Source organism: Typopeltis vanoorti, chromosome 10 (assembly GCF_054136105.1).
Source record: "Typopeltis vanoorti isolate ZY-2024b chromosome 10, IOZ_Tvanoo_1.0, whole genome shotgun sequence".
NCBI classification, from domain to species: Eukaryota; Metazoa; Arthropoda; class Arachnida; order Uropygi; family Thelyphonidae; genus Typopeltis; species Typopeltis vanoorti.
In genome coordinates this window covers 110,973,944-111,000,242 of record NC_143558.1, presented here as the reverse complement: position 1 = coordinate 111,000,242, position 26,299 = coordinate 110,973,944, and the positions used below count along the sequence as shown (strand labels likewise).

The window sequence follows — 26,299 nt, the reverse complement described above, 5'->3', positions numbered from 1 at the left end:
TCTCGGCCTAACAATGAAAAAACATTTATAATTTCAAAATTATTTTTATTTTTCAACATAATCTCCATTAAGACTAATACATTTATTCCAGAGATGCTCCAGCACCATTATCCGGTCCCTGTGGTGGTTCTCAGTAAGATCTGCAAAATACCCCTCTACAGCTGCAATCATCTCTTGATTTGAAGAAAAACACTGACCAGTGAGGAAGAGTATTAGTTTTGGGAAGAGATAGAAGTCAGAGGGAGCCAAATCTGGGGAATAGGGTGGATGTTCCAACAATTCATAGTGCAGATCCCTTAATTTTGCCATTGCCAAAGCACCTTTGTGGACAGGTGCATTGCCCTGATGAAAGATGATTTTTTTTTTGTGCAAACTGGGTCTTTTCTCACGATTTTTTTTTGTCTAGTCTGGTTAAAAGATCAGAATAATATTTCCTGGTTATTGTTTTACTCTTTTCAAGATAATTAATAAGCAAAATGCACCCCAAAACACCGATGCCATGACTTTTTCCTGCTGATGGAACGAGCTTTGTCTTCTTTGGTGCTGAACAACCAGCATCTGTCTGCTGTTTTGACTGCTGTTGGATTCTGGTGTGTAATGGTGAATCCAAGTCTCATCCATAGTAATAACTCAATGCACAAAATCAGTTTTATTCTTGTTAAAATGCTCCAAGCACTGTTCATAGATTTTCATGTGAGTGCGTTTTTGATCTCTTGTGAACAAGCACAATATCCCCATCTTGTGCAAAGCTTTTTCATTTCTAATTCTTCATTCAAAATATATCCTAGATATTCTTTTGAAATGCCTGTAGTCTCAGCAATTTCATGCACTTTGACTCGCTGGTCATCCAATACCATATCGTGCACTTAATTAGTGATTTCTGGTGTTGTTTACACTTTTTGTATTTCCTTCACGTGGATCATCTTCAAGGCTGGTACGGCCACGTTTAAACTCGGCAGTCCATTTCTTAATTGTGGAAAACAAAGGAGAAGAGTGTCCATAAACTTTTATGAACGTTGGATGAATTTCTTTTGGCTTAAACCTTCTTTTACAAAGAATTTTATAACTGCATGATTCTCAATTTTATCCATTGCAAGGGATATAGACAACACTTTTACTTCAGACTGCTGTATAAAACAAATTACTTGATATAAATTATATATTTAATTTAATCCTTTATCCAGGTGTGCAAAGTTTGTTTTCTTACACTTGGATAAAGGATTAAACTAAATATATAATTTATAGTCTAACCAAGTGGGGAAAACTTCCAAACTACTTGATAGACTGGCTTGACGTTTCATACTTATGACAGATGTACCACTTAGAAAAAAAAATCTTGCCGATGGTATTGCCATCTGTAGTCGAGGCCGAGAACTTTTCAGACCATCTCGTATGTTTATATAGCTATGATATAGCCATAGCTTTGGGATAGCTATGGTTTTACTGCAATCTATATTACATTTATTTTTTGAAGTTTTATCAAGAACTTTATGGATAGTATTTTTGCTTATAGCCATTATTTATAAATTTATTGCTAATAATTTGAAATTCTTGTTTAAGAGCTTGTTCATTAGATCAAATTGTTATAGCTCTGTTTTTGAGGGTATTACTGACTCCAAGTTTTGACAGATGGTGGTGTATAAGTTCTTCTCTCACTTCCATCATCTATGTGGATGATGATGAGGCCGAATGAACCGTTTCCACTTCTGACTGTCCCTAGAGAGTCCAGACAATTCTGTCCAAATTGGACAGAATTGTCTGGACTCTTGCTTGTGTGATCTCCAGGTCCTCTTTTATTTTGTATATCCATCTAATTCTGGGCTGCCCTTTGGATTTTTTTACCTTCTATCGTTGCATACAGGGCTTTAGTTGGTAACCTTTCTGTTTCCATTCTGGTCACATGGCCAAATCATTACACTCTTCTTTCTTGGATTTTGTCTGTTATTGTTATTTCTCATTTTAGTCGTTTCCTTGTGTCTTCGTTTATTAGTCTATCCAACAGAGATACTCCAAGTAATCTTCTTAGCCAACCCATTTCAGTAGTGAATAATTTTTTTTCTCTTCAGCTTTTTTTGTGATTTCAGCATTCACTTCCATAGAGAAGTATTATTGGGAAGACCATTGTCTCATAGATTCTTACTTTCATTACTTGTTTGATGTCGCTTGACTTTCATATTTTATTTAGTCGTCCAAAAGTTTGGGATGCTTGACCGATTCGTCTGTTTATACCTTTTGTAATTTTACCATTGTACTCAATTACTCTTCTGATGTAGGTGAAGTTTTCTATCTGCTCTAGATTCTTACAATCAATTTCAATTTTTAAATTGGCATTTCTTTTTCCTATTTGCATAATTTTTGTTTTGTCTGTATTTAATTTTAATCCAAATTTTGTACACTCTTCCTTTATTTTATCAGAAATTCATTGTAGATCATCTTCTGTGCTTGCAAGTATGGAATGTCGTCTGCAAATTTTAAATTTATTATATTTTTCCCATATATTTTGATTCCAGAGTCTTCTTTGTTTAAGGCCTTACTGGTTGCATCTTCCAGTGTAAGATTGAATAGGTCTAGTGACAGATTGCATTCCTTCTTATTCCACTCTCTGCGTGGAACCAGGTGGTTAAGGTGTCCTCCACTCATACTGCACTTTCAGATTTCTCATACAGATTATTTATTATTCTAATAGTTTTGTTGGGGATTCCACATTCATCCATGGTTTGTCATAGTTCTCTTCTATGGATTGAATCAAATGCCTGACGAAAGTCTATGAAATTCCATGAAAGACACTAGGGTACAACTTAGGTTGTACCCTAGTGTCTTTTCTAATAGCTGTCTTAAGGTGAAAAATTAGTCAATTGTGCTTCGTCATATGCTAGTTCTATATATGGCTTAATTTGTTTTTGGAATACTTGAGTAAAAACCTTATTTGGAATACTGAGGAGGCTAATGCCTCTGTAATTATTGCATTCTGTTTTGTCTCTTTTTTTGTATATAGGAGTTATAGCTGATTTGGTCCAATCAGTAGGTATTGTTTCATTTTTGTAGATTCTTACAAATAATGTTTTTAATGATTCCAAAAGTTGTTTGTTTCCCGCGTTTAAGAATTCTGTGTGTATTTGATCAATACCAGTGCTTTCCTAGTTTTAAGTTCATCTATGCTGTGTGCTATTTTTTTTTTTTTGGTAAAGATATTTGTTTCCTCTTCCATTTCAGTGGCAGGAATAATGATATCCTGAAAGCTGTTTTTATTATATAAATCTCTAAAGTATTCTTCCTGTCTGGTTATTTTTATTTTACTTTATTTATTTTACTCCTTTATTGTATCCAGGAGTGTATGAAGTGCCTTGTTCATGTCATGGAGCATACTGTGGACAGACACGAAGAACTGTAGACATCTGCCATTCAGTGAACACAAAAAATATATCCTGCACTTTCGCTATGGCAAGTCGGGTCTAGCAGACCATGCTTTGGATACCCCTGCACACAGGATCAGTTGGAAAAAAACGAAAGTGCTGCACAGAAACTTTTACAAGTCAGAGAGCTTGTTCTTGAAATCAACAGAAGCCTTGAAACATACTCCAAACCTCAACAAGTATGGCTGTATAAATTTACCAAAGATTTGAGAGACAGTCATCCTAAGACCAAATTAATACCTGCTTTCTCTCTCTCATTTTTTTTTTTTTTTTTTTTCCAAACTACTTAGGACTTTAGTCTTTTTGTGTTGCACACTACAATTGCTCATACCAGTCCCTCTGTTACTCTGGATTGTGGTTGTCTTGCTACTGTAACAAACTTTGTTTGTGTGCTCTGAAGATGCTGAATAGAATACCAGCAAAATATTAGCAATTAAGTCAATAAATAGTTATTTTCTTATCAATCAGTGTTTTCATCTATACCATTAAAATCCATTCATCTTGGCTAGTTCTGACTAGCCATAACGTAGCATTATGCATGTCTTATGTTTTTCAAGCAGATGTTAACAGATCTTTCCGTTTGTCTATAGTGAGAGCTAAGTTCAAGACATCAGATACTTCATACACTTTTGTGTTAAAAGATCATATACAGTGGATAATGGATAAAGTTATTAGTTTAATGAGTAATTTAAAAGGGTTGGAAAGATTATATTTGTTGAGCACTTTAACTGCTTTGTTAAATCTTCCCCTGGATATTGGGGACAAGTATAATTTTCATGTGATTCTGTATGTCAAGAGAGTGGAGAGAGCACATAGTATTTTATCTGTTTTTACAGGGTTATGGTCATTCACTAAACAAAATTACTTGCTAAAAAAGTAGAAAACTTGAGTGCTGGTTAAAGTTTATATTGAGAGTTGGATGGAATAAAACTATTATTTAATTCATAGGAATGAATTAAATAGCAGTTTAATGAATGCAAAGTTTTGTCATTGTCACACAGAGATGTCATTGGCACTATTCTATAAAACTGTAACATGCAAGGAACTTTTAACTTTGTATACACTTTGAACTGGGGTGAGAGGAATTGATCCCTAGACAGTGTTAAGAATAGCACACTTGATATGAAGTTTGAAAGCTGTACAGAAATTTGTGTTAGCTGTTCTAAGGTGTCCTGGAAATAATGAGTAGCAATAGCATTGCGCTATAATTTTTATATTGAAGGGGATGTAGGGTGCTTGGGATGGGTCATTATTTATGTTAATTTTGATGGAATTAGCGTCATTATATAAGAAGGTCTGGCAGATGATATGGTTAAGTTCAGCTGCGAGGGATTGGTAAAGAACCTAATTTCTAACGTTTTTCTAATACCAAATTGTTGGAGGAAATGATGGGAATTTTAGTGAATGCTTCTGCCTATATCATTATGTTTTTCTGCGTGTGAAAGAAAGGGTGCCATTAGGAAGATGTGTTATTAAAGTGTGTAAAAAACGAATGGCTATTGTTATTTTTTCTATAGTAAATTGATTCTAGATACTGACTGTTGAGGTGGCACAGGAATGTTACTAATAATGTGCTGGAGCCATGAGTCCAAATTGAGATCACATTAATATTTCTCAGCCATCCATCTATTCATTGGAAATCATCAGATGATATAGTAACCATGTTGCTTGGTGATGTGCCACAGTGAGGGAGTGACTGATCTTCAGTTGTATGCTTTTTCTGGAAACTTCAACTCTGAAGATCAGTCGCTCCATACATACCATCCATCCATTTCTATCCCCTTTCCTCATTTTCCAGGAACTTTACCTTCTGTTACTATTTTGAGACGTCCTCCTTCCATCCTTTCAATGTGTTCGAAGTATTTCAACTTTCTTCTATCAGTATATTTAAGGAACCTTAAAGTTCCACCAATCCTAGCACGTTTTCCACCTTTCAGTATGTGATATTCTCAACGACTTTCTGTAACACCACATCTCACAAGCAGCTATCCTTTTCCTCTCAGGCTTCTTTAGGTTCCAAGTCTCACATCCAGAATCCTCAACTTTGTTTCTGAAATAATCCATCCTTCCAGATTTTAAACAAGTCTCTGGCTGTTGTTTTTGCCATTCCTAATCTTCTTATGTCTTCCAAACAACAATACTTCACATTAATAATGGATCCCAGGTACTCAGATCTGCAGACTTCTTCAGTTCTTTCTCCATTAAGTTACTCTTGTTGCTCGGGAGCGTCCCTGTATGTATGTATTTCTTTTGAGAACCATAATTTTTGTTTTGCCAGGATTGAGTTGAAGTCCTCCATTTTTACTCCTCTATAACTTTATTAAGGATTTGTCCTAATTCTTGCTTGTCATGACAAAGGAGTACTGTATCATATTACCTCAGATTACTGATCAATCTACCACTTATTCAAATTCCTATGTGTTAAGCTCATCCAGTGCTACAAGCATGGTGTCCTCAGCATAGATATTAAACAGGTGAGAAGAAAGTAGGTATTCTTGCCTAATTCCCTTTCCAACCTAAAGCCAATCAATTAATCCAACACTTGTTCTTGCTGTGGCTTCTTGCTCACTGTGCAGGTTAGCTATCTATCTGATAATGTGTTTAAGAAAATCCATTATTTTCATTACTTTCCAGTTTCACCTGCTGAATACAGTCAAAAGCTTTGGAGTAGTCAATGAAACACATTGCCATATGAAGTCTAAATTCTTTGTATTTTTAGATGATTTCCATGTGGCAAAGGATCTGATCTCTGATACCCTAACTTTACCTTTTTCATGCTTCATATAGAAATTGGTAAGTGAAGTTGAAATGGAGAGAAACTGTAGCAGTATTCTCTACTTATTTGTATATTTTGTTTCCAAGTAAAGTAACCAGCCCAGCTGGTTAAAAAGTAGAGATCTGTGATGTCTTCTAAATATGCTTTTAGAAGTGGAATGGTATCAGTAAAGGGAGATTTTGGTGAAGAGAGAAGTGATGTCAACACTGACCATGATATCAGAATTGTTTTGAATTAAATTTTAGATTGAAAACTTGAAATGGGTAGAATTTTCTATACATGAAAAGATACAACCAGTGAAGTGGAATTAAAGTACCTCAATAAAGGTTTTCAAACCCCGTATCAAGCTTTGCTGTTCTTATCAGCTCCCCTAAATGTCAGTTCCACGTGTATACAAAATTCATTGCATAAGCTTGTTGGGCTATTATGGACAGACTAGAAAATGTGCCAACATTTATCTTCAAGAACATAAAAAAATACACGGCTACTTTTATATGCATGTCAAAAGTGTGCCGGAATTAACTCAAATATAAAGATAAAAAACTGTTATTAAAAAAGCATGTTTATTAGCTCTGACAGGTTTCATGTTCCTTATGATATGTTTTTTTTTTGGGAGGGGGGAAATCATCATGAAATTACTGCTATATATACACTACTTGAACAGAAGTCAACAGACACCATAGTGTCTGCAAATGAAAATAAATTTTTGCAGTACTTCTCACAGGATTGCTCCTAGTAGCTGTATTTTCTGATTTAGATTGTGACATTGCTTGTGAGTAAATGTTACATTTTGTTAAAATAATTTTCATGGCTTACATACATGTAACAAAAATTATGTAGAATTTTATTCAAAAATTTCAATATTTTCATCCAACATTACATGGACATTGTCAGGGAGAAAGACCATTAACTACATTCAAAACACGAATCACAATAACGAGTCATAAATCCTGCATATGTTATCTCGTGTCTCAGTCGTAGCTGAAGTATACGATATTACAGTATTAAAGTTCAAAAGAACAATTATGGAATTTAAATAGAGTTATTGAAATTATTTTAAAATAATTAGTAATCAAAAAAAAAAAAACCTTATGAACAGTTAATAGTGATCACTTCCCAAAACTTGGATATTGGCATGCAATCTGATTGGTTCAGGTTTGGTCGATTTTGTAGCATTTCAAGAAAAAGATAATCAAATGTGAACTTGTTTTAATGAAGTTTTGTCTGGTTCCAAAGAGTTCTGTGTCTAGTGTCAGTACTGTGAGAAGCAAGACCAGACCTGTTGGACTCCAGAAATATAATATAGGCTTGATGGTCTTCAATTCTAATCAAGAAAGAATGGGCAGTCTGTCCATAATATCATAGATGACATGAGCAGGGTACTTGATAGACACCTGGTAAGGAAAGAGGTGGTAATTTATCAGTTATATATTTGGTTTAATCCTTTATCCAGGTATAAGCAAACAAAGTTTGCACCTGAAGTATTTTCAGGACTGGGCAACTCGTGGTAAAGGTGGTATAAGTTCTGATCACTTGCCTTAGTATCCCATAATGCATGGACATGTATACTGCTATGCATTAAGAGAAGGATCACTACCCAGACCAGTTTCAACCTTTATTGAGGTCTTGTCAGCAGGAGCCAGACCCAGAGGTGGTGATACTAAGGTGGAAGTAATGCAGAAGTCATATCACTATATACAAGTTGCCATAAGAAATAGTTGATGGAAGTTTTTTCACTTGGCTATGCTACCAATTATATATTTGGTTTAATTCTTTATTGAAGTATTTTCAGGACTGGGGCAACTCATGGTAAAGGTGGTAATTTATCCTTTGTAGATGGTAGGTAGGAAGGAAGACAGTTTCCAAGTTTGTTTGAAGGAAGTGTATACATCGAATTTATGAAGAATCCTTGCTATATGTTCCAAGGTTCCTTTAAATTAGGGTATTGAAATTCTTTTCATCAAATTGTAATCTGGTAGAAGGACAATAATTATTAATAATTTTTAAATGGTAGTTTTGTTGTATCCATTACGTATCAGATTGCCTTTAATTTTATTCAGTTCATCTAACCAAAGGGAATCAGAAGAGCAGATCATATGAGCTCTATGTACAAGACTTTATAATACTCATTTTCAGTGATGAATGATGGTGGGAGGATGAGTGAATTCATCTGCCAGTAAAAGTTGGTTTCCAGTAAACTGAAAATGCAACATGACCTATGGGATTACGAATTATTAAGGTACAAGGGGTTTCCAAAAAGTAAGGTAATACATTTTTTCCCTTAATAATGGTGAAAGAGAATGAGATAAAGCAGTGGACAGACAGACCTATTATTAACCTGTCAAAAAATTGCCATTGCAGTATGGGGCTACTGTCATTTCACAGCTGATTCCAGTTGCAATATGACAGCTACCATGTGAGTAGCTGTCCAAACCAGGTGTCCATGAAGTTATTCCTTTTTTTTTTTTTTTTTGCTAGTAAAAGGGGACTTCACCAAGTAACATTTATCGTGAATTGGTTGCTGTGTACAAAGAAGCAGGTATGTTTTTGGTGCAACGAATTTAAAGTGGATGCCATGGTGACATTGAAGATCAACCTTGGGCTGGCAGGCCTGCAAGGCCTATGGCTTTATTATTCATCATCATCATCAAATTCATGCCATGTACCCTCAAGGAGTGTACAGGATATGATAGTACTACATGAATTTTTTTTTTTTTTTTTTTTTGATTTGTGGCTTTATTCATATCTTACAAATTATTACTAAAAATTTTATTATGATTTTGATGCACTTATTTTAAAAGTTTTTCTGATGAAATTATTCACTTATTTTAAATACATTTTAGTAAAATTTATTAAAATATAAATTTTACTCAACATAAAATTATAAAGCTGATATAAAATATTTTTTACAATATGTTTGCTGATTTAAAAAATTTTTATAAATAGGATCTTCTTTTAGATTCTTATCCAAATGTTCGTAGTGTAGCTGCTTTTGGAGTTTGTAGAGCACTTCATACTTATTGGGAAACCATTTCTTTACAGGTAATGATAATTCAGAATAATTAAATAAAATATAATATCAAGATTTCAGTAATTGTTTAATTAAATTATTTATATAAAGAATGACTTGTAACTACTTTTTCTCTGTTATTTTTACTTATTCTATAAGGAAATTGCTTATGTTTGTGCCTTAGCTTGTTCAGATTTAACTGATTAATACTGCTTATTGCTATTATACTGTTAGTTAGATTTGCTTTATTCCTTATTTTAGTCCTTGTTTGTATTATGATTGCATATACTTCATGAAATTAACAATTCCATCATATTAGAAGTTATGTAATAATATCAGTATTGTTGTGCAACAGACTTCAAGAAAATTGCTGCAAATTTTAACTGAAGAACTGGCATATGATTCTTCTTCCGCTGCTGTTAGAATTTCTGTAATAAAGGTATGTGATATTGTACTAAACTGGAAATCCCCCTTAATTATACTTTACAGTGCTTATACAATCAGTTTACTAATTAAAATTAGGCAAATTACAGTTTTGTTTCACCAAGAGTAGTAGTATAAATGATTAGGACGGTATCAGCATTTTAGAAAATTTTAACTAATTTAAATTCATAAAAGCATGGAATTTATATATAGAAATATTATAAATCACATTTACATAAAGAAATAGAACAGTTTCATTCAAGCATTACATTTAATGATAAATGTTTAATATATGACTTCTTATAGTTTTTAACATATTATTATTAGTGTTTAACTGTTTTTTGTACTTTTAGGGCCTTGGTTATTTGCTGGGAAACCCTATGTGTTATCCTACTTTAAAATTATTGCTACCTAGTTTGAAAAGTTTATTTCACGACACATCTGAGAAAGTCAGAATAAGCTTTTGTGACTTGCTGATCAAGATTAAAGCAATACGTTTCATTAAGGTTTGACTTTTCATATCACTATATTAGATTTATTATTATGTATGTATCCATGTATCTGACGAATAGTTTTAACTTTCGTGATTATATACATCCATTCTCTCACCGAACAAAACTTTTTTTTTCTGTGCCGTCCAAATTGATTGAAGTCTATCAAATTCACTACATAACCTATGTATTGACTCATTTGCTGATATGACCCTTTTTCTCAATTCACTCCTATCACTTGACAAGAGACTTACAAACTTGATTCCCTCACTCTTCTCTTTTTGCTTTATCCAGTAACTCTTTATATCCTCATGCATTCTTTACATTTCTCCTTTTAACCCATTTGTCTGGCCAAAATTATTAACTCTTTTACATTCCCTTTCTTTTGAAAACTTACATGTCACTAATACAGCCAACTCCACCATAGCGAACACTACTAAATGTTCCAACCAATCTCCCATAAGTACAATGCTGTGCTAAAAAAAATTAACTGTAGCAAATCGTCCACTATAAAAACTATTCCCATGGTCCTATGAGTTGACTATGAGAGTCAACTGTGTGTATCTTTAATCTTCACACCAGAAAAGCATGATTAAATTATTCAGGTATTCATCAAGTACACTCCTAATAATGGAATTGCCTACAGCATTGTCTCCTTAACCTGCCTTTTTTCCATATATTAATACTCTCCTTGCCTTTCTGTTTGTGTTTTTGCTCTTCTTTGCAAAATACTGCTTACCTAAGCCTCTGTAAACATTCTAGCACAAGCTTGTGCTTTTGAAAGATTATGCATAAACATGTTATTTCACTTATTGAAGTCACCTTGCTATTTTTCCCATCTTTCTTTACAGACGAGAAAAATAGCAAGATTCACATAATTCATGCTTAATTAACTCCACTTATTTCTGTATTCCTCTCAATGTTATCTACTAACACTCACATTTTTGAACCTATTTTTCACAACATTCACCACACTGCTATTTCCCTTTTGATGCATACACTCCTGACATTCGCTCTCTTAACATTTCCCACACACTTTCTCACTATTTTCACTCATCAACCACAAATCATTTCATTGTGCCCCCCCCACACACACACTACATCTCACAAAGTCTCTCATAGTTATTTCCATGAACATTGACATATGATTATTATTAACACGTTCGCTGCCACGCTACTCAGTCATAGTTTGTTCCCGCACGCCAAGCGCTTTTCGCGTCTTCAAGGTCACTACGAGTAATCTCGTAGCCGGCTTATCAGACAGAATTTTGTTTCATACGCCAACTACGCGTAATCTCGTATCACTCCCATCTTCAAGGTCACTACGAGTAATCTCGTAGCCGGCTTATCAGACAGAATTTTGTTTCATACGCCAACTACGAGTAATCTCGTATCACTCCCATCTTCAAGGTCACTACGAGTAATCTCGTAGCCGGCTTATCAGACAGAATTTTGTTTCATACGCCAACTACGAGTAATCTCGTATCACTTCCAGCTATATATTACATGCGCTGATGACGGTGTTTATTGCATCTAGTTCAGTTTTAGTTTCTAGTCTCTAAGAACCTTCAATTTCGCCATGACCAGTAAAATAAAACTTACTGATATAGAAGTGGAAGCTTATGCTAATATGAGCGATGATGAATTTCATGAAATATTTGGTTCAGATTCCGAAGATGATCCTACAGACGACTCTAGCGGTGACTCCGATGATGAAGAAACTTTTGAAGATGAAGATAGCAACCAGCCAAATGCATCAACATCAACTTATTGGGAAAATTCAGAAGAGGAGCCCCCACAATTTAACTTTGTTGAAACTGCAGGTTTTAAAATTGACACTAGAAATTTCAGTATCAAAAGGTTAGTTGAACTTTTCTTTTCTGAAGAATTTCTCACAATTTTAGTAGAACAAACCAATTTATATGCTTTACAAAATATTGAGGAAAGCCGAGCGCAGTTCAAAAAAAGTCGAAGAATTTCTAACTGGAAAGCAACAGACATACCTGAAATGAAATTATTTCTTGGACTTTTACTTCATATGGGTCCTTGTAATTTACCGTCTATTGAGCATTATTGGAGTACAAATCAACTTTACAATTTGCCATTTTGGCGCTCTAAAATGAGCCAAAATTGATTTCAAATTTTATTGCGTCATTTGCATTTCGCAGATAATTCCCAAGCATCTAATGATAAATTGCACAAATTAAGACCAGTCCTAGATCATTTTAATAGTGTAATGCGAAATTGCTACACACCAGACAGAAACTTATGTATTGATGAGTCAATGGTGTTGTGGCGCGGTAGACTGGCATTTCGGCAATACATAAAAAACAAAAAACATAAATATGGCGTGAAATTCTATGAACTGTGCGAATCAAATGGATTGGTGATAAAAATAAAAATTTATACAGGAAAATCTGAATCGTCTTTAGCGAAAATGGGTCACGCATATGATGTTGTATTCCACTTGATGGAAGAATATTTAGACAGGGGTTATGTATTGCATATGGACAATTTTTATAATTCTGTAGCTCTAACAGAATCGCTTACCAACAGAAAAACGTATGTGTGTGGAACTCTGAGAAATAATAGGAAAAACAATCCACCAGATGTTATTCAAAAGAAACTAATGAAAGGGGAATTTGTCTGGCAAAGAAGAGGTCCTGTTATAGTCAGTAAATGGAAGGATAAGAGGGAAGTCCTTTCCATTTCAAATATGCACAAATTTGAAATGGTTGAAACGCAAAATCGGAATGGTAAATTTCAGTTAAAACCTAATATCGTTAGGGATTATAATTTGGGTATGTCAGGCACCGATCTTTCTGATCAAATGCTTTCATACTATTCCACCTTACGAAAGACAATTAGATGGCCAAAGAAATTGGCAATACGCATTTTTGAGGTATACATTCAAAATGCGCATAAATTTTATAACATGATTACTGGAAATGCAATGTCTGCATTAAAATTTAGAGATAAATTTATCTCAATTTTTGTTGGGATGGATGAACTTACAGCATCAGAGAATATCAGGAGGAATGGGAATTTTCATTATTTGGAAATTTTACCACCAACAGAAAAAAAGAATCAACCGACAAAGCCATGCCGTGTCTGTACAAGAAACAAATGTAGACGCGAAACACGTTATTATTGTCCTGTTTGCCAGGAAAAACCATCATTGTGCGTGGAAAAGTGTTTTAAAATGTACCATTCTTAATTTGAATAAATTGTTTTTTTTTTTATTTTACTGAGTGCTTTTTTATTTCATTGATTGGTTTTTATTTTTATTGATTTTACTAGTTTAAATTGATATACAAATTACGTGTTATACGAGGGATTAACTCACGCTTGGCATACGAGGTTGGTAATCAACATACGAGTATACTCGCAGTTGGCTTGTGAAGCTCATATACGAACTACGAGTATACTCGTAGTTGGCATCTGAGGCACATACACAATATACTATATTTTAGTTGAAATTATTTCTCTTCTACCAAGCCCCCAGACATGCTCTCCGCATTATTCAGAATCCAAGGGTCCAAATTAAGGTAATTATACAAAGGGATAACTCGTGTTTGGCATAGGAGGTCGGTAAATCGACATACGAGTATACTCGTAGTTGGCTTGTGAAGCTCATATACGAACTACGAGTATACTCGTAGTTGGCAGCGAACGTGTTAATACCAGACCTCCATGGAGTCAAAAGACTGATCTCATGAGGTATACAGTTGACCCTTGAACAATCAGGAGTAAGGGGCACCAACCCCCATGCAGTCAAAAATCAGCATATGACGTTTGACTCCCCAAAAACTACTAATAGTCTACTGTTGATTGGAAGCTTTACTGATTATATAAACAGTCGATTAACACATATTTTGTATGTTATATGTATTATATAATGTATTCTTACAATAAAGTAAGCTAGAGAAAATGAAATGTTATTATGAAAATTATAAAGAAGAGAAAATACATTTACAGTACTGTGCTATATTTATTGATACCATAAGTTAGGAGTTCCCAATATTTTTGGTCCCCTTACCTTGCCTTTTAGTAAATTATCCGGTACCCCCCCCCCATTCATTATAATAAGAAATAAATTCTTAAGTCTACCATACAGATTCAAAGAATATAAGAAATAAACAGTAATTAAGTTTTCATAAAAGCTTTATTCGGTAAATAAATCAATTACATTATCATAAAATTGTAAAATCTTTATTAAATTGCAGTAAAATCGACTAGTGAGACCCTTTGATTCTATTTCCTATCCACCAACAGTTTTATTCTTGGTACCGTTTTTGAAATAGATACCTGCATATCATGTTCAGGCTCCAGTTTGTTTCTTGTTTTGGACTTGATGGAAAACAACTGAGAATCCTGATTCACATAGATACGTTGTTATAAATGGAATTATAGCCATGTAAGAACATTTAGTGGTAACGGGATATGCTGCTCCAAGTGTACACCAAAAATTTTGTAACTTCATTGATTGGAATTCAATTCGGAGTTTCTTGTTATTGTGGAGATCAATTAGCTCGTCTTTCACTGGGTCGTTGTCACTGATTTTTTTCTAAATCAATATGAAAAGGGTTACGTATCCAGAATTCATTCATTTGGTCAGGAGGAATTATTCTTGCAAGTGCCTCTTTCAAAGTTTTTAAATGCAATATAATGCTATCATGAACTTTCTGTTTTAGTTCATATGCTGTATCTGAAGTGATTTCATCAAGAGATTTGAAATTGGTAAAGTTACCTAACTCCACCCTTCTTCCCCAGAGAGTCAATTTTTCTTGAAACGATTGTATCTTTTCTTCAGCCTCCGCAAAAATGACATCTGTACCTTGCAGTGAAATGTTCACAGAATTAAGAATTCCAAATACATCAGAAAGATAAACCAGAGAAATCTCAAAGTTTAGATCTTTGAAATATGAAGCAAAAGCAGATTCTTTTTCAACTAAAAAAAAATTTAATTAAATTTCTAAGTTCAAAAACCCTTCCTAAAACATTTCCTCTGGATAACCATCGTACTTCTGAATGAAGCAGGAGTACGATATGATCTGTTCCAACCTCTTCACACAAAGATTTAAACACATGGTGATTCAATGCTTTTGCTTTGATCAAATTCACAACTTGAACAACAACATCCAAAATGACTTTCAAATTATGTGGAAGTATTTTAGATGCTAAAGCATACTGGTGAGGGATGCAATGGCTTGTAAAAATATTTGGGTTGATTTCCTTAACTAAAGCAGTGAAACCTGATTTTTTCCCCAACATAGCAGGAGAACCGTCGGTACAAATAGATTCTACTAATTCCCATGAAAGGCCATTTGAATCAAAAAATCATTCACCAAATTAATAATGTCCGCTGCCTTTGTTGTTTCTTTCAAGGGTTTCCAAAAAATAAATTCCTCTTTTATTTCATTCTGATGTATATATATATATCTATTAAAAACAAGAAGCTGTGCATAGTTATAGACATCAGTTGATTCATCCAACTGTAAACTAATTCTTGCCGTACTTTTCTTGATTTCCTCCACTACCTGTACACGTATGTCTTCTGACATTTCTCAAATCCGATCACAAATTGTATTATTTAATAATGGTATTTGTGCAATTTTCTCTGTTGCTTCTTTACCACACATCAACTCAACCATGTCCATAGCACATGGCTTCACTAATGTCTCAGCAATTGTATGTGGTTTCTTTTCTTTGGCAACCCTCAATGCAACGTGATAACTGGCCTCCAGTGCTGGCTTCTTTGGGGTAATAAATCCATGGTCATAAAGTATGATATTCTTACTAAATTGTGCTCGTTTTATTCTAAATGAGGACTCTGACTCATTCGAATGTTCGGGATGAACATTCTGAAGATGCTCTCTCAATTTTGATGGCTTCATACTGCCATTGCTGAATATCTTGGAGCAAATGAAGCACTGCAGCTTTTGCACACCTTCTTTGTCAAGCACAAAAGTAAAACCATATTGCACACATGAATCTTGATAACATTCCTTGGGTCTGCAAAAATAATATTTTTTGTATATAAATCCTGATCTAACCTTTCATTTTAAAAATAAGCTAAAAAATAAATAATATTTTAATGTATTTAAATCTTGATCTATCCTTTCATTTTTAGAATAGGCTAAAAATAAACTATAAGCTACTTACAATTAGATTAAAATTTAGTCAGCAAAAGTAATTTAGCTAACCTATGTTTATCACTAAAACTTGTGTACTGTGAGCATGTCGAAATGAAGTAGTTGGAGTGTGTACCATACAGTACGTCATGCACATGCGCAGGAGGTGCAGATGCTGCGGAGGCGAGCCTCGAGGGAGCGCTGATCTGGCAATTTCACTAGCTATCTTGAATCTTAACTGGGTATTTTGAGTTATCAGACCCTGCAGTGAGAAAAAAGTCTATGCAACCTCACTGTGTCCATGTCTGAAAAGAGACCCGAAATGTTGCTGGTGTGGCTGATAGACAGTACCAACATGGAATAGCCCAGAAATGTTGATAACATAACTATTTTTGGAATATATTAATAGCATAATATACTTATTTACCTGCTATTCACCGTACCCCCCTGGACAAGCTTCCTGTACCCCCTTGGGGTATGGGTAACCCTGCCATAAGTTGTCTGTATACAAGATGAATTGTCTGTCTGTCAGTACCTACATCAATATTGTCTTATATGATACAAAACACTGTAGATGTTATACATATTACTAACACTAGACATCAAAAATGAAAAGATGACATGAAAAAGAAATTCATATTTATTTACAGGTATAATGAATCATGCATTGATAATGAAGAAGCAGCGATATGATTGCTTTGTGGTAGCCTAGTATAATCTATAGAATTGCTTCAAGTAGCCTAGCCTATACACTAATGAATGAATCTTATAAATTTTTATGATAGCCTAGAATTGTATAGAATTGCGTAATCTATAGAATTGCTTCACGGTAGCCTAGCCTATACATAATGAATGAATCTTATAAATTTTTATGATATACAGTATTACAGTGATATTCACAATACAGTATTGGAAACGTTGTTACATTTAAAAAAACAACAAAAACACTTACCTTTGATGATAGGATGATATGCAGTTTCTCCAATTACGAAAGAGAGAAAGGCATATTGTACGGCAATGCACAGTACACTTTGAAAGCAAAGTTATAAAACAGTAAGAAATTGAACACATTATTAATTTTATATTAAATATTGCTCGCCTTTTGCCTATGTAAAGATAGGCTATCCACTTCCATACAACTTCCACATGATATTCTACATGATGATGGCACAAAAACATTCCATACAGTTATTAAATTTTCACAAAAAAATGCCCACTCACATACACAACAGATAAGTTTATCTGGATCATCATAAAGGCCTTCATCTTCGTCATCTTCACATTGAGTAGGCTGACAAGGAAGAGGATGGGTTGGTCTTGCGGTTTCAGAGGTGGAAAGGGGAGGCACACTCGTAACTTTACAGAAATACATTGTGATTTCTCTTCCGCAGCATTAATAATCCTTTCCATAGAGTACCGTATGTAATGAGCGTTGAAGGTCCTTATGATCCCCCTGGTCTAGAGACTGAATTAGAGATGTGTTTGGGGGCAAGTAGACTACTTTAACACCCTCAGTGTTGAACTCATGGGGTTCTGGATAGCCAGGGGCATTGTTTAATATCAAAAGAACTTTAAAAGGCAGTCGCTTACTGGCAACGTACTTCCTGACTTCAGGGACAAAGCATCAATGGAACCAATCCAGAAAAAGGGTTTTCTTGTTGCCCAGTCTTTCTTGTGATATCCAAAAAGACTGGCAGCTATATTTATCTTTTCCCTTCAAGACTTGGGGGTTAGCAGCTTTTATTGAAACTTTTATAGTTTCTATCTATATTTGGCATGAAACTCTTGTAGTTTCTCTATTTGGCTTTGAAATAATATTGGATTCAATGTTCACTTAATTTGAATAATTTTGCATTGCTGAAGTGAAGCCTTTTGGCTCTTTATTTCAGTAATTCTTGGTGCCTTTTGTGATGTGACACCTTTTTTAGTAAGCGAGATTTTCCTGTATTTGCAGATATGTTACCCAAATTGGACACAGACAACATACATTGAGAACTGTATCTAATTTTCAGTGATGAGTATGTTTTACAAGAGTGGAGAATTGAATAAATCTAAGAAAAAGATTTTCACAGTTTTTTGTAACTCTCACCCATTAAAGGTTGGGAACTTATAATGTATTAGTACCATGGATGAACTAGATTTTTTTTATATATTTTTATTAATTTTTTTTAACATATTTTGTATATGTTTTTACATAATCTGGAAACCTATACCAGACATGAAAAATGGAACTTTTTTAAGCTACTTCAGTCTCTCAGTAAGCCGATTAGCAGGCCAACAATTCATTGCCATTGCCAACAACCAGGCAATGAAGCTCATCTTTTCTCACACCCAAGGACAATCAATGGCAAGATTCAAACCTGACCATCCAGACACTGCTTGTGTATTTTTAGGAAATCACTACTAATAACCATTCAAAGTGTTTCAGTTATATTGATACATCAGTGTTTCTGCCTGTCATTACTTTGTGTGTAGATAGGCTAATAAATATTATCAATTTTAGTATTGCCATTATATAATTATATATTTGTCTTTTCAGTAGTATTGGGATGTAGTACCTCTTAATGATTTACTTGCTCAGTTGGAAATTGATTCCCAACCTATGGTTCGTCGTATTGTGGATCTTCTTCATAACAGTTTTGTGGCATCTAATGTACAAAATCATGTTAAAGTTGAAAGATGTATATCATTAATAGAGACAAATCGGGCAGCATCAAGGGTTTTTTTTCAGTATGTGACTAAGCATATGTCCTTTAACGATGCAGGTAATTACCTTCTCTTGTTTGGAAATGATTGAATATATCTATATGTAATGTCAAAAACCTAGGATAGAAAACCAGGAAAATACACATCCCACATTTAGAATGTGATAATCCTGAGCTTATTATATTTTAGATGCTGCAAAAAATACCATATTAATTGCATTAAGTATGTCTTAAGAATGGTCTTTCCTGTCCACAGCTTTACGTAGATCATCATCATCATTAAATTCCTGCCATGTACCCTCAAGGGGTGTACAGGATATGATAGTACTACATGAAAAAATTACATCATTATTAATTTCCTATCTACAATTTTCCTCCAAATCAGTCTGTTACTTGTCAACACTCCAATATTATCAGTTCTTATATTTCTATCGTCTAAAGCACTTTGTACCGTATCAATCCACCTATATCTTGGTCTTCCTCTCGGTCGTTTTCCTGCCAACCTGGCAGAGAACACTTGTTTTGCTAATCTTTCCTCGCCCATTCTGTTTAAGTGACCATACTACCTGAGATTAGCTCTGCTAAAGCATTCCTAGATGCTGACAATGTCAAGTTCTTTCCTAATATCCTCATTTTTAATATGATACTGCCATTGATGCCATCTTTTCACGCCTATAATCTTTCTCAGGACTCTCATATCTGAAGTCTCTAGTCTTTGGTCAAGTGTTTTACTTCTGACCCAGCTCTCAGATCCATAAGTTAAAACTGGTTTGAACACTGTCTTGTATACAGCTAATTTAGTGTTGCGACTAATTTCTCTCTTATTCCATATGAATTTATTCAATTGACTTCCCACCATACCAGCTTTGCTGATTCTGTTGTCTATTTCTATATTTAATTTACCATCTTCAGTAAAAATTGTGCCTAAATAGCTGAAATGTTTCACTTGTTCCACAGATTCTCCATTCACAACACACTTGACATTTTCAATTATTCTGCCTATTTTCATTGTCTTTGTCTTTTTATTGCTGACCTTCATGCCATATCTATTACAAGAGCTATTCAATTTAGTCAGAGAATCTTGCAGACTTGTAGCAGATTTATTTAGAAGTATAACATCATCCGCATAAAGCAAAGAGCTGACATTAACATCTCCAATTTCGATATCATGTTTAATACCACTTTCCTTCATAATGCGATCCATATAGATAATGAATAACAGAGGGGATAATGTACATCCTTGTCTCACACCAGATTTAACATTAAACCATCTTCCTGTGCTTCCTTCAATTCTAACTGCTGACTCACAACTCAAATAAAGACTAAGTATTGCTTGATATAATGCCCCATTGACACCATATAACTGCAGCGTATTGAATAGCTTCTCTCTTGGCACCTTGTCATATGCCTTTTCCAGATCGACAAAACTTAAATACAGATCTTTGTTATATTCCCATGCTTTCTCGACTATTTGTCGTAAAGTGAAGATCTGATCCTGAGAGCCTCTATTTGGCCTGAATCCAGCTTGTTCTTCACCAAGCTTTTCTTCCACAATTCTTCTCAACCGTTTCTCAAGTATACTTGCATAGATCTTGCCAGGAACACTCAGTAGGGAAATACCTCTGTAATTCTCACATGCAGTTTTATTTCCCTTTTTATATATGGGTACTATGAGAGCTCTACTCCAATCATCGGGAATTCGTCCCTTTGTCCAGGCTTTCTGAACTATGCAGTGCAGCCACTGTAAGACTCTTATACCCCCATACTTCAGCATTTCTGGTCGAATATCATCTACTCCTGCTGCCTTTCCACATTTCAAGCCTTTGATGGCTTTTCCTACTTCAAGTATGGATATGTATTCCTGACGGCATGTCTGGTCAGTGTTTTTTACCACTGTGCTGTCATCACTGCTTGTTTCATTTAGCAGTTTTTCAAAGTAATTACTCCATACTTCAAGGATATCTTTTTCTCCCGTTTTCATGTCACCTTTATCATCTCTAATTCCTTTTACAGCACTCTTTCCTCCATTCCTAAGCTTCTTCAACAACCTCCAGACTTTTTTGCCACCTTCTTGATATTTATTTTCTATATTCTTGCCAAAGTCCTCCCATGACTTTTGTTTAGCTAGTTTTACACAGTGTTTAGCATTCTTGCATTTGTCTCTATATACTCTAAGAGCACAAGCTGACTTATTTGACAGGAACTTTTGGTATGCTTTCTTCTTTTCCTTCACTGCCTCTTAAACCTCCTGTGTCCACCAGGGAGTTCTGGTTTTTTTATCCTTACAAACAACCTCACCACATGCCTCTCTGGCAGAATCAATCAATGTTTCCTTCAGAGTTTGCCAATGAATCTCCAAAGTTTGATTCCTGTTCTCAAACTCTTTCATTTTTCCTTCAATAATCTTTGTGTATTTTAGTCTACAGCTCACATCTGAGAGCAGCTCAACTTTTATTCGCTTTAAAACTTTCTTACATGTTATTCTTTTCAATATGAAATTCAATTTTATCCTGCTCAAGACTAAATAGTGATCACTTCCAATTTCAAATCCTCTGTACACTCTGGTGTCCTGCACCAGGGAGAAAACATCACTATCAATAATAACATAGTCAATGAGGCTTTTCTTATTCCTAGCCTCTTCTCTCCATGTGAATTTGTGCACATTTTTATGTTGGAACATGGTGTTAGTAATAACCAGTCCATGTCCTGAGCAGAAATCCAACAGATATTTGCCATTATTATTAGCTTTGCTCTTTTCTCCAAATTTTCCCAAAATATTTTTGTATGTCTCACAATCATTTCCTACTCTGCTATTTAGATCCCCAACAAGGACCAACTTTTCCTTTTTCATTGTGTCAGTTGCTTTTTCTAAAGCGTCAAAAAATTCCTCCACTTCTACCTTAGTAGAACCTTCTGTGGGACCATAGGCACAAATAAGTCTCATTGTCCAGTTCCCCATTCTCATATTTGCCCACATTACTCTACTTGAGACTAACTGCCATTCAAGAAGATTAGCCTCGTATTTTGTGTTGAATACTATGGCTACTCCTTCTTTTCCTTGATTGTCATTGCCTGAATATAACATTTTGTATTTATTGCTCAGAAAGATCTCACCAGTTTTGGTCTTTTTTGTTTCAGTCACCCCTATTATGTCGATCTAGTACTTATCTAATTCCTCAGCTAGCTCCATTTCTTTGCCATTCAGGCTTCTTACGTTGATAGTACCGATCTTTAACTCTGGTGATGTTGAGTTGGGGTTTATTTTCAGATTTGTTCCGGTAGCTGACTTTTCGCTGTTCGCCCTGGTTCCCTGGCGAAAACAACGGGGGCCTTGTTTAACCGGGCGATGCCCCAGCCGGCATGAAATTTTGTCATGTTGTACCATCATTCTATATTTTGGTTTAACCAATAAGAATACAATTTGGTCGGCTAAATCTCAAATTGCCAGCCCATCCTCGTCCGTTCAGTATCCAAGTAGATACCCAACAGGGTGCACCACGAGATGGTGAGGATTGGACATTAGGTCTGAAGCCCTGGTCGGTTCTCCGCATTCCTTTAAAGGCTATGTGGAGATCTCCTCTCAGTTATACAGCTTTGACCCTTAAGCACCCCCATAGATGTTTTGTTGAAACATCATGAAATATTTAAATATAGCTCTAAAGAGAAATAGAAAATATTTCTCCTATGCTTATAATATACTGTTATTTATAATTTACAAAGATTGAGCCTCAGAAGTTTTTAACTTTTAGCAGATGAATAATGTTTTTAGGTGTTTTCTCAAAGTCACCTGTAACTCAGGCTGTGAATGCATTGTACTTGTATTTGGTATCTTACAAAATTTTTCAACCTTTCTAGTTTTTGTTTTAATGAGATAGCTTTCTGGGACGCAAAGGCTAAAATTGGTTGAAATTATGTATTGCACAAAATTATGAATTAATTCAAATCAAGGTGAACAAAATGGTGAACTAATCCCAAATTTTATTAAATTCTATCCAGATATAACACTAATTCTGCTATATCTGGATGGAATTTATTAAAATTTGGGATTAGTTCATCATTTTGTTCACCTTGTTCATTTATTTATTCAGTGCATAGAATTTGGCAGAACAATTCCAGCTGATATTAATAATTCCATACTATTGGTGGAATTTAATACATTTTTAGATCAGTCTCTATACATGAGAATCTGGAAAACTAATAGCACAGTAGTGCTGCATGTGGTCAAGGAGAAAGAATAAACCTTGATGTGTTTTTTAAAAACTAGAGGTCATCATAGGGGCAAATAGTATGAAGAAGGCTGCTCCAAAAACAAATATAAACATAATTGAAAGAGAAGGATGAGAAGTTAGTCTGGTATGTTTAAAGTGGCATTTTGTTTAAATGTTAAACAGCAGCCACTTGTGTTTTTAGATGTTTAATGGAAAATGTCGCCAGTTTTACCGTAGAAAAGACAAGGTAGAAACCATGATAAAATGATACATTTTCTCATAGTTGGGTGCTGTTAAAATCTGTCAACTAATTGAAATTTTGGTTTAATCTGCATTGTCTGTAGTAGTAAACAAATTTATGTCTGGCCAAAATTACATCTGAGTTTAATAACATGCATTATAATTTTGACACATTTATTGCATTTCCCAAAAATTCCTCTTCTCCATATTATTTTGAATCATGTAATGTTGTTGTAAAATTCATAATTATCATAAAGAGAATGGAAATATTAACAGTTGAAAATTTTACTCTGAACAATTTAAAATTGTATTGCTTTTCAAAAATTGTAAGCATACATATGTTAGAGCATTATGAATGTGTCACTAGGCTTGATATAAATTACTTAGAGAACAGGATATGTTATCATTGTAAAAGCATTCTTGGGTTCAAAATTATAACACTCCTCACACCTGTTATAATTATTATGCAAAACAATTTGAAATTATAATAATATTATTATTATTATGCTACACCTCCAGGGAGTCCAAGGACTTCCTGGAGGTGTAGCATATCACATCCTTTGGCATCAGGGAAGGCACCTGCTCCACAACACTCTGTCTCCACCAACTATACCAATGCCATCTACTGCCCACTATCACCACTGATATTTTCAGAGACAATCACAAACATCCATGCCCACAGTGGAATTTGAACCCGCAGCCTTTTGGCTGGAGAGCAGATATGCTAACCACTCAGCCAACCAGTCTGAATATGTATTTCTGTTTTCATTATAATTACATATCAAAATCTTGTTGCTGTTTTCATTAGCAAAATAATATGAAATAATAACAATAATGCACCCCTGGCTTGATGAAATTTAACGATATTTAGTATTTAGGATCACTTAAAATGTTGAGGTCGTCATTTCAGATGTACCATTCTAATGGCAGAATGATAAAACAAAATTATGTCTGAAATAGCTCTAGTCCATGCGGTTAGCCTAGTGGCTGTGCACTTCACAACCATATGCCTGGAGAGGGGGGGGGGGTCCTAAGTTTGATTTCTGTCAGTGACGTGAGGAGCTTAAGGGATCTTCCTCAGCCATAGCCAAGTTTAGCTGGTCTTGGGTGTGGACAGTAGGGGTTTTTTTCCCCAGTTTATCCTGGGGTTTTTCATCCCGCACAGCAGGCAAACCGGCCATGAGAACTCAACACTACAGACATAAGATACACTGGGGCATATGGCTGACCACCTTATCCTGTGAACGGTTTGAGGTCTGATTATTAATAAACCCTCGACACCGCAAGGTAAAAGAGGGAAAGGAAGATGAGCTAGCTCTAGGTTATTGTTCCCCTATATAAGGCTTTAATAAGGCCATATCTGGACTACTACACAGATCTGGATACCCAGATTCTGTAGAGATGAAGAAGTGACGGAGAGGATCTAGAGGCAAGTGACAAAGATTGAGGCAGGTTTGCATGTGAAGTATCTTTATCATTAGTCTACTTATATATAGAGGCCTGTGACTTTGTATTAATTGCCTTAGTATTTCATGATGCAAAGCACACATTCTTTAGGATGCATATAATGCTATGCATTACAAACATCCTTTGGCAAGGGCCACTACCCAGACAGATTCGACCTTTATTGAGACTAGTTGTGAAGATACTTCATGTACAAACTTTGCTTTTTTTTGGATAAAGGATTAACAAGAATATAACTTCTTGGTTTTTTTAATTTAATTTCTAATTTTGCATCTCTCCTGTTGATACTTTAGCATATTAACGGTGATCACTTTCAGTTCCATTAGAATTGTTCCATTTGTTGATGAGTGTCCATGACCAGTAAAGTTTTCAACCGCTATCAGTGCTATGACAGTGATGTATTTTTATATTAAATTCAGTTTTAAGTTAGTATAATCTCATTATAGGGATATAGATGGGAGGAAGGAGAAAACATCCGAGTTAAGGAGAAAAGAATTTATATATAGAATTGCTCATGGATAACTTAATGTGGTCAGTAAGGATATGCAGACTAGATTTTTGCTTGGAAAGTGAGTTAATGGATGGATTGTCAGAAGTAGTTTGGGTGTTCTGACAGTAAATGAGTTTAAGGAGATGTATGATGAATATTTCGTATGTGAAGGTTAGTGTGGGTCTCCTGCGATGAGTCTTCTGACTCCATCGAGATGCCCAAGATGATGATAATAATTACAGCCACTTTAAACGGCATTCAATGGCACAAGAACATTGGACCTTGTAAGAGCATCTGAGAATTGTCCATAAATGATTCGACTATTATGCCTCCAGTGGTAAGAGTCATTATGCATTCTTACCTGGGAGATGGATATTCTTGCATGTGAGATCACATTCTTGCATGTGAGACTTCTGATTAAGAAGAAACATATACGGAATTATAATGCAGGTGACTGTAATAAAGTGAAATCTGGACAATAAAACAAAAAGACAAAGATTAATAACAGTTGACATGATGTTTATGAGAAAAACTGTAAAAGTATATTCTGTTTGATCACAAAAGAAATGAAGAAATTATGAAAGAATTAAATCAGGAATCAGTAATAGAAAAAATAAAAAAAATAAACATAAATGGATGGTGTTACACCCTGATACCTTAAGAATGTAGAATTCCCAGTTATCATGGTGTAACATGAAGAGAAAATTAAATAAAACCCCTATATAAGAGCTAATACATAAATTACTTAAAGAAAGAAAAATATTCTTGCATCCAAGTAAAATATATAACAAAAAGTGTTTGTTGAACTAAATGATAAAAGAAGGAATATATTACAGTTGTGATAAAAAAAAAAAATTAGCTAAGTAAGACAGAAAAGATTAGTCATAAGAAATTGTATGTGAGAGGCTAGAGATTAAAATATTAAGTAAATTCTTAGAAAATTTT

At 34.6% G+C, this 26,299-nt stretch overlaps 1 protein-coding gene across 2 annotated transcripts in view; it reads left to right on the top strand.

The window, feature by feature from the left end:
- LOC150102691 (condensin-2 complex subunit G2-like) overlaps positions 1-26,299 on the top strand; it is a 401,754-nt gene that overhangs the window by 161,468 nt on the left and 213,987 nt on the right. For both annotated transcript variants that reach the window (XM_090398912.1, XM_090398911.1), the window contains exons 12-15: positions 9,136-9,231; positions 9,555-9,638; positions 9,976-10,128; positions 18,790-19,012. In XM_090398912.1, coding sequence (XP_090255038.1) covers positions 9,136-9,231; positions 9,555-9,638; positions 9,976-10,128; positions 18,790-19,012 — 556 coding nt within the window. The remainder of the gene's footprint in view (positions 1-9,135; positions 9,232-9,554; positions 9,639-9,975; positions 10,129-18,789; positions 19,013-26,299) is intronic.